General features: G+C 34.7%; 1 protein-coding gene across 1 annotated transcript in view; it reads right to left on the minus strand.

Moving 5' to 3' along the window:
• Positions 1-10,790, minus strand: part of RNF111 (ring finger protein 111) — a 215,079-nt gene that overhangs the window by 50,189 nt on the left and 154,100 nt on the right. The window contains 1 exon segment of the mRNA XM_007958405.2: positions 7,052-7,947. Coding sequence (XP_007956596.2) covers positions 7,052-7,947 — 896 coding nt within the window.

A 10,790-nucleotide genomic window follows, 5' to 3' on the forward strand; every position in this document is an offset into this window, starting at 1 on the left:
ATATATATATATATATATATGACAGAATCTCCATATACTTTTTAAAATTTTTCTTTATTTCAACTCATCAACTGGACATTATCATTCACATTGAGAAAAGCTTCACCTATATATCAACTTTATTTAATCGATGAGTTTTTCTTCCAGGTATGTGTATATTAAATTTCTTTAAAAGCCTGTGAAAAAATAACAACTTCTTATTTTAAATACCTAAATGCCAGTGTAACACTTTGGAGCTCCAGTGATAATGCAAAGCTAACTTAGCTAATTCATTAAAACTCAATTTATAAAACTTTTTTTTCCTGTAGATGTGTTATAATCTCTTCTTAATTGTGGTAAATATATATGTAACAAAACATTTGCCACTTCTACATTCACTTATACAACTCACTGAAATTGTGTTCAACATGCTGTAGAACCATCACATCATTCTTTCCCAAATTTTTCCAACTATGTAACTTTTTCATGAACACAGAGACTGTGTAACTCAAAGTTATATAAATAGCTCACTTAGGCACTCTACTCTATTGCTTAAACATTCTAAAGAAGGATTTTTAAAAGAAGTTCTTAAAACAATTGCAACAGGAAAGATTTTGGTACTACAATCTGGCATTTTCTTTAGTAGAACAATTATTTTTTAAAAATTTAAGGGGGTAAAAAAAGGAAACACTCCGAAACTTACAAAGTTAACCATGGCATAGCTTTTTCAGAAAATCAGAAGAATAGGTAACTTTTTATTGTGTCAATTATATTTTCATGTTTTCTTTTACATCATGTAAAAATATTAAAGGATAATCAAGAGTCGTGGGATGGTAGGTTATTTTAACTCTTTGCTTTAAGAGTTGTTTGTACATTTTGAAGTATCATGAGAAAAATAATATGTAACAGATGCTCCTCTGTTACTACCTGAAAACAATGTTACACATATGTAACATAACAAAAGTAACAAAAAACAATGGTTTTTCTGAGCAAATTCCCCACAAACTCCTCAAAATTCAACTGTATTCCTTGCTAAGAGCTCACAGATTTTATTGGCAGCAGTTATAAGCAATGTTAGCTATTGTAACCATTGATCATCTTTGTCCATCTGTGCCTTAGGTCTGGAATGATGCTGATGGAAGGGATAGCTTCCAATGTGTAAGTATATTCTTTGTCTCATGTGCAATGTTTTACATTTCTAGTCCTGTTGTACACACCAAGAAACTGAAGCTTAGAGTTTAAATGTTTTGTCAAGCAAATGGTAAGCAAGGCTTGGTCTTCAAACCTAATTCCAATTCCAAAACTTTTTTTTTCTTTTTTGGTAATTTGCGTGAAAGTTTACAGAGCAAATTCATTTTCCATACAACAGTTCCTACACATTTCAATTCAAGACATTGATTGCAATCCCCATAGTGTAACAGCTTTCTTTCCACTTCGTCTATGTTATCACCTTTTCCCTGTATCCTTCTTTACTATGCTTCTTACCCTCTGAGCCATCTCCCTGTACCCTTCTGATCTCCCATGGTTGACTGTTCTAAGGAGTGTACCTACCGGATGTAAATGTTCACCTTCTAGGCCTGTCTACTGTTTGGCTGAAAGCACCAGGAATGAGTTCAATTCTAGGACAGAAAGGTGACTAGGGACCATAGTGTCAGGGGTTTCATAAGTCTCTATCAGATCAGTAAGCTTGGTCTTCCTTATGATCCCAAATCTCGTATTCTTAATGCTAACTACATCATACTGCCATAACCACTGAACACATTACTGTTAGCATCTTTCTCTACTCAAACTCTGTATGCTTTTGGAAAAAAAAACAAAAAACGGGGATGGGGGAGTTGGAACACCTTTCTGCTAGCAATTGCTTTTGTTGTTGCTCCTATTTTTGTGATCATAATTATACCTACTGAAATCATAGCAAGTTTACTTTGGGGCTTATATGTTGGGTACCTACCCAATAAAAATAGAGGCAGTCCCCAGGGTACAAACAGATCCATTCTTAACTGCATCTTTTAAGAATTTTAGGTCAGTTGGAACAGGTGCATAAAATTCTTATTTTAGTTCTTACTTTAGTGCAAGAAAGGAGCTCTGGTGGCACAGTGCCTAAAGTGTTTGACTGCTAACCAGAGGTTGGTGGTTCAAACCCACCAGCCATTCCACAGAAAGAAGATTGGGCGATCTACTTCTGTAAAGATTTATTACCTCAGATACCCAAATGGAGTCACCATGAGTCAGAATTGACTTGATGGCAGTTGAGTTTGGTTTTGGTTTAGTGCAAGAAAGGGCTTGAGGACTTTTCAATGATTTAAAAGCTGCACATGCAGCCAGTGAAAGTGATTATAATGAAGAAATCAGTCATGAGCATGAGCTGGTTCAATCATTCCAAAACGAGGGCAAATTTACCTAACACTAAAGGAGAAGTAAAAGCTGTCCACAAATTGGACATTTGTAACCTAGAGACTACCTGTAAAAAACATACATCCATACAAAAATTTGTACATGAATGTTCATAGCAACATTATTAGCCATATATTAATAGTCAAATATTAGACACAATTCTAATGTCCATGAACTGGTGAACACATAAACAAAATGAGGCCATATAATGGAATACTTAAAATAACTAAATAATAATATAAAAAGGAACTAATCAATGACAGTTATAACATGGATGAGTCTCAAAAGCATGCTAAATCAAAGAACAAGCACAAATAACCATATTACATTATTCCATCTATATGAAATACTCAGAAAAGGCAAATCAATAGGGAGCAGCAAGCAGACTGCGGTTTGCCTGGGACTGAGGGTGGGAATAGGGAGTGACTGAAAACAGGAGTGATGAAAACAATCTTTTAGGATTGATGGTTCTTTCATAATTGTGGTGAAGGTTACACAACTCTAACTCTACTAAAAAATCATTTAATTGTACATATAAAAGGAATATTATGGCATGTTATATCTCAATGAAATTATTACAAATATCTGTAAAACAACTCCTTAACGTTACAAATCTAGACTTCAACAAATGAAAATATATTCCACGTTCTAGAATATGAAGACTCAGAATCATAAAGATGTTAGTACTCCCTAGGTTAACCTACATATATAATACCAACAAAAATGTGTCTCCCCACTTCCACCATCCTAAGACAAACAAATTGATTAGAAAGTTCATTTAGAAAAATAAACAAGCAAGAATACAAGTAAAAAATCAAATACTCTATCACTAACAGTATGCATCTAGTGCATGGATAGACAAACCAATGGGACAGAATAAAAACTCCAGCAATAAGACTCAAGTGTGAATATAAATTTAACACATGATAATTGTGGCATCTCAAATCAACAGAAAAAAAAAAAAAACTTTTTTAACAACCGGCTTTGTTGGGACAACTGGACAGCCACATAAATAAAACTGGATCCATTTTTCATAATGTACATAAAAATAAACTACAAGTGGACACAGATCTAAACATTAAAAAATTAATTAAGTGAACAATACAAGGGTTGGGGGAAAATGGGTTAATTCCTCTGTAGCCTTTGACTGGGGAAAATTTTCCCAACTATGAAAAACCTAGAAGCAGTAAAGACAAAGGGCGATAAGTAAGACCATGTCCAAAAAAAAAAAGAAAAATTAGAATGGTAAAAAAAAATCTATTAGGACTGGAAATAAAATAATTTATGTAAAATATAAATTTAATAACATTAATTTAATATTTAGATTGCTGTTATTTATTAATTTCCAAGTATATAATCCATTATTGAGCCTGTACCTTGTTTGAGTATTAGTACTTTTTTTTTTTAAAGTGGTCAAGGAAACATAGGAGGAAAATACAAAAGTATAGATTATTATGACAAAAGAGAAAATCATTGAAAATAATCAATTTGGACAAGTTTGTTTTTTTCTCTCCTACTTTAATAACTGCACTGGTAAATCTGGAATGTATTTACCCTAAAAATTTTTAAAACATCTCTAACTACCCCCATTCCAGAGTCCCTCGGTAGTTCAAATATTAATGGAGTAAGCTGCTAACCAAAAGGTTGGGGTCTAAGTCTACCCAGAGGTACCCAGAAGAAAGGCCTCGTGACCTACTTCCAAAAAGCCAGTCATTAAAAACTCTATGGAGCACGGTGCCATTCTGACACACACAGAGTCACCATGAGTAAGAATCGACTCAACAGCAACTGATAAGTATCCCCATACACTTACACTTTCAAAAGAAATTAAAGTTTTCTCTCAGTTCAGACTTAGTTCCTCAATGTTCACTTCAACTTCCTTTAAATTACAACAACTGTAAAAATGAAGCATTAACTTAGGATGGTTTGTAGACAGGGAATTTTTTTTCTTCTTTTCCCTTTATCATTTTGTGCTGGCCTCCCCTTATTGTATATTGTCTTCCCCTTCATTCAAGTTAATATATGTCTGCTCTATTCTTTAGGGTTTGTCTTTGCAAAACCTTATTCTAGTGAAATGTAACTTTACTATGTGTGTGTGTATGTGTAAGAGAGAGAGAGAGAGGGAGAGAGGGAGAGAGAGAGAGGGAGAGAGAGAGAGAGAGAGAGAGAGAGAGAGAGAGAGAGAGAGAGAGAGACTGACTCAATGAATGAATGACTGAGTATTCTCCCATCATTGAATGACTGAGTATTCTCCCATCATTTCTATTTTAACTAATGAATCACATGCTCTTTTGAGCACTGTCAGGCCTAAAAGTTTATGAGACCTAGAGTTTAGAATAAAAGCTGTCTCCCAAATACCAATAATAATATTGTACTTAAAGGAAAAATAACATGAACAGTCATCCAAGGTACGACAATTGGTCTCTTTTTGGCTGGAGCAACAGAGAGATAAGGTGAATCATAAATAGGAAGATATGGAATGAATGGCTAATTGCTTCCATGAACAACTATCGCCTTTGCAATAAGACCAGAAGAACTGGATGGTATCTGGTTACCATTATTGAACATATTCATCAATTATTTTATAGAAGAATCCTGATCAAAAGGGGAAAAATGCAGTACAGAATTTCAAATTCTTATGGACTCCAGACTTTCTGGCACTATGGAGGGTAGATGAACCCCGAAACTAATGTCCTGAGATAATCTTTAAAATTTAAACCAAAAATACCTGACGTCTTCTTAAAACCAAATAATAGTTTAGCATAACTAGTAAAGTATGTCTGCCTTAAGCATTATGCTCTTTTAAGAACTATCTGCACAGGATCAAAGTGACAACAGCAACTTGAAAGATTATAGACAGGAATCTTCTTGTTGTTTGCCGTCGAGTCAGCCCCGACTCATAGCGACCCCTCCTTGGGTTTCCGAGGCAGTATCACTACAGAAGTAGGATTGCCCAACCTTCCTTCCGAGGAGTGGCTGGTGGGTTTGAACCGCCAGCCTTCTGGTGAGCAGTCAAGTGCCTTAGGCACTATGCTACCAGAGCTCCCAGACAGGAATCTTAGGGGGCAGTAATATATTAATAGAGGATGAACAACTCAGAAAGAGGGTGAGAATTGTACAACTCAAAGAATGTAATTAGTGTCATTGAACTGCACATGTAGAAAGTAAAACTGGTACATGTTTTGTATATACTCTTAACAAAATAAAATTTTAAAAAATATAAAAATGAAATAAAATAGTGCAGCCACTGTGGAAAACCTTTTGGTAATTCCTCAAAAAGTTGAACATAGAGCTACCATATGACCTAGCAATCCCAATCCTTTCCATTTTTCACATTTAATAAATGAAATGTCCATCAAGAAATGAATGGATAACCAGAAGAACTAGATGGTGCCTGGTTACCACTGTCAAACACTTGGAGGGGGAATCTATGTAGGACATCCTGGAGAGAGTGGGAGAATAATGTGGAACAAAACTCAAAATCATCTGGAAAAAAAAAAAGGATCATATTTGCTGATCTGATAGAGCCTGATGGAACCACTAAGACTATGGCCCGTAGCTGCCCTTCAGGTCTGGAATTGAACCCACTACTGTAGCTTCCAGCCAAACAAAAGACAGGCATATGAGGTGAACATTTACCCAGGTAGATACACTCCTTGGAGAGAACAATCATGGGAGAATAGAAGGGCTGTGTATGCACAGGGAGACAACTCAGGATATGGAGGGAAGGACACAGGAAAGAGGTAAATACTGGGAGGAAGGGGGAGGGGAGCTGTTGCATTGGGGTAAATTATAGTCAATGTCATGAGACAAAGTGTACGTGAACTGCCGTATGAAAAGTGAATTTGCCCTGTAAATTTTCACCCAAATCACAATTAAAAAAAAAAGAAACGAATGGATAAATAAAATGTGGTATATACTTACAATGGGATATTACTCAGCCATAAAGAAAAATGACATCCTGATACAGGCCACAACATGGATGAACCTTGAAAACATGCTGCTGAGCAATATATTTCAGTCACAAAAGGGTAATACTGCATGATCTCACTTATATGAAATAATACATAGAAACTGAAAATTATTAGTGGTTATCAGGGGTGAAAGAAAGGGGACTGGGGAGTTTTTACTTAGTTTATGTTAATGAATTATGAGTTTATGTTAATGAATTATGTCACTAAATTATACATGTAGAAATTGCTGAACTGGCATATGTTTTGTGTATTTTCCCACAATTGCGAAGGAAAACAAAAAAGAATCTACTAAAAGAAAAGAAAGAAAAAACACAAAGCAGCCTTTTTAGTGACTAGAATTGTTCTTATTGTGGGTTGAATGTGAAAAAATCTGTGATATACTCTGGAAAAGTATTCATAAAGGAAGTACTAAAGGAAAAAAACTACCACAAATCGGTTAACTCACATAAAATACAATCCAATATACATAAATGATTTTTCACAGAAGAAAAAAAAATCTAAGATTAATTTTGTCTTTTTTATCTTAGAATTGAAGTCATGATTTAATACTACAGTTGGTTACTTGTTTATATGGCTTAAAAAAAAGTTAATAGAACCCGGTATTTCTTTTAAATATCACAAATCACTAAAACAGAATAAAGCAAGCACAAATATAATTCAGTGGCTTCCATGTTTACTCAATTTATGAAACATTTTAATTTTACCTGAGGGAACAGCTGGATTGTTTTGGTGATTTTCACTGGTAGAAACAAACAAATCTTCTTCTCCTTCAGTTGATGAGCTGGAAGAAGATTCACTACTGAGGTCATTCTCACTGGAACTACTAGAACTGGGTAGCAATGCGTATTTTCTTCGGGCTACCACCTCTCGTTTTTTCCTCTGCATTAATATCCTCTCTTTTTGTTTCTGTGTCCTCTGTGAGGAATTATTTTTTACAAATCTCTTTCTGCATGGAAGTCTCCTTAATGAACTGCTATGAAAACAGGGTCTTTTCATTAACAATCCCGATACAGACTCTGTCTCAGTCCGAGGCCACTTTTGGGACCGTGCACTGTGAGTTCTACTTTTAGCACTTAAAATTGCCTGGGAATGTCTTACTGAAACTTCCTTGTCCTCATCTGAAGTCACAGTATCAGAATCTCCAAAATGCAGACTAGATGAAGGAGAAGAAAGACAATCACTAAAAGAGGAATCATTATCTTCGTCACTTGGTGTTTCTAGGTGGTGCCGCAATCCTAATATTCCCTGGTTTTCTTTAACACAATTCTGCATGTATGAAGGGCCAGCCTGCTGGCTTTTACGTTTTTTTCTTACAACACTTTTTTCTTGCTCTGGTTGGTTACCATTCATGTCCTTCTCTTGTTTTTGAGAATCATCACATAAGTGAGTGAATTCATTCCCCACTTTACTATTAATCATCTCAACTTCTGCAGGAAAACTTTTGGCTGCCCCAATGGGCTCTGGATGCAAGAGGATCCCTTTCAGACTCTCCGGTGTCTTTGGCGCATCAGAAGGAACCTCACTCTTCATATCCACTTTTAAGGTATACAACTTGTTATATACAGGAGTCCATTGAGACATGGGAAACTTTAAGGAAGGCCTAGAAGACAAAATAAGATATTAAAAAAAAAATTAGTGTTTCATTATACGATTGAATTGAAGAGGTCTCAGATTCCAATGAGAATATCCCATGTAATAAGGCAGAATTGCCTTTTCCTCATCAGCATATAAAATAGCTATAATGAGTTACCTTACTGTTTTTATAAAACATTTTTCTGAGGGACCTCTACTCATGTTCCAATTTCTCAGAAATATAGTAAGAATCACAAAATATAAGCCTACTTAAAAACTTCTATTATCACAATCTGATATTACTGTCTGTCCATCTTGCTACCTGCAGCAGCACAACATGTGGACAAAAATAAAGCAATTTCTTCAAAACCTATTATAATAAAAATAGATAAAAAGGATTAGAAATCAAAACACTTTGATTAGTCAACAATTTTTTTTTCTGGTATCACATTTTAAAGTGGTAATTAAATATTTTCTGTACATCTACATGGTTACTACATTAGATTGAGTACTATAAAAATGAACTAGTATGAACATAATTTCTCTTTCCCATGGTTCTTTCCTTCATACTATTCCACTTATTCTCTAATGAGAATCTGAATTCTCCTGATAGAAGGTAGACACGACTACTATATTTCCGTTTTAGAGGTAGGAAGACTAAAGCTAAAGAGCACAGCTAACACAGAATCAGCCTTCTTGCACCTAATCGAAGTGTATCTAAATCATTCAGTCCCTGAAATCATGAGTTGTTGAACATGGGAACCTGACACTAGAGAATCTACATCAATGAGAATGGTGATAATGTTAAAGTAGTAATATCATGGATCAAAATTGAAACATTCATTAGAAAGGTAGTTAAGGTGACAAATTAAGAGCTTTACTAGTGTGAAATATGAGTAGCTAAATGATGTCAACATGTTTTAACATAAATATTTATTGACGAATTACATACAAATATTCCAAGTATAAACAGTGATGGATTTGCACAAAGTGAATATACTTATGAAAAAAGCTACCGACTTAAAAAATAAAGATCATAACCAGCAACCCAGAAATCCTTCTAGTCATACCACTTCACCAAGGGTTGTAATCACTTTCCTTACTTCTTAACACCATAGATTTCTTTTGCCTTTAACATTTTTTAACCATTTCCTAAAAAGAAATGCAAAACGATAGGTATTCAGTAGTAAGATTTTCTTTCTCCATAAATTCAGTGACAATACAAGAATACATAATCCCAGGTCTCTCTCATATTTTAGTATGTAACTTTGTTGCCAAAAAAAATGACAGTAACTTAAAATCTGAATAGAAAGCTATTAAAACACACAGATAGTACTTGCTTAAGGCTAGGCATGATAGGGAAATTGGAAAGTGATGGCTGAAGAGTGAAAGGAGCTCTAGTGGTACAGTGGTTAAAGCATGTGGCTGCTAACCAAAAGGTTGGTGGTTTGAACCCACTAGCCACTCCATGGGAAAAAGATGACACAGTGTAATTCCATAAAGATTTATACAGCCTTTGAAACTCTATGGGGAAGCTGTACTCTGTCCTATAAGGTTGCTATGCTTCTGAATCGACTCAATGGCAGTGCATTTGGGTTTTTTTTTGGGGGGGGGGATTTGGCTAAAGAGTATGAGGTTTCTTTTTGGTGACAAATGTTTTACAACTGTCTTGATGATGGTTGCACAACTTGGGAAATAAGCTAAAAACCATCCAATTGCATACTTTAAATGGGTAATTGTATGGTAAATGAATTATAGCACAATAATGCTGTACAAAAAGAAAAAAAAAGCAAGAGGGAAAGTATCACTAAGACTTCTAGTTATCAGATAACTATGAATCCCATGAGCATAACAGTCATGTCTTTTGGAAAGATCTGGGATCTTTCCAGAAGCCTATGTCTCCCAGAAATTGTAATGAGTTAGAACTATGAAGAGATAGCCTTTGCTGAAGAAAAATTCTGTTTTAGACCCCTCATCTTAATTATTGAGTCACCATGTTAGGCTGGGTAATGGAGATCCTGAAAGGCATCACATGCCAAAAGAGAAATTCTGAAAACATGGATCAATAAATGAATTAACAAAGGAGTGATTCATAAAAAAATTTACTAAACCAGATTTCTTGAGTTTAGCCATTGTTTTATGCCTCAAAGCCAAATCTAAAAACTCTGTATGGTTAAATCTACTCTGGTTTTTGGTCAATGAAGTACAATGAAGCAGAGAGGGAGGATGAGTAGGGGTAGGATGAGATGAGGTGAGGTGTGTGTGTGTGGGGGGTTTATACACAAGTAACTGTTCTACATGACTGTGTCATGCAGTCCTTAAATGTAAAATTAACATCCCATATTAACTTTATGTTTCCAACAAAGTGAATACAAACTCACCCTCTATTTTGAACTGAGAAAAAGAGTTCATGAAAAGAATAAAGGGAGACACTTGGCAATTAATCAAAATAAATATCAGTACTGTATCGTTTTACTAATATAAGCAGCAAAAATAACACACAAAAAAATCAAAACAGAATGTTCTGAGCTATTTGCACTTTGATAAAAAGAATATCATCATTTAGTATTTTATTTTTACAAAAATTACTGGCTGATTGAAATTATAAATGGAGCAACTATGTACTAGATGTATCTCTCTCCTTTGCCACATTATGACTGGTTTGCTATTAGTGAAACCACATTACTATTCCCTCTGTATTTTTATCCAATTATTTTATTGCTAATGCCATGAGGAGAACATTCCAATTACTCCTGACACTGATGCACAATTATGCCACTATCAGTTAATCCTGCATTAAGAAAACATAATAGTTAAAAATGCTTATTTTCAAAACAAAACAAAAACATATATATATATATATATATATAT

Source organism: Orycteropus afer, unplaced genomic scaffold (genome assembly GCF_000298275.1).
Source record: "Orycteropus afer afer isolate SDZICR_OR568_19922 unplaced genomic scaffold, OryAfe1.0 scaffold00015, whole genome shotgun sequence".
Lineage (NCBI taxonomy): Eukaryota > Metazoa > Chordata > Mammalia > Tubulidentata > Orycteropodidae > Orycteropus > Orycteropus afer.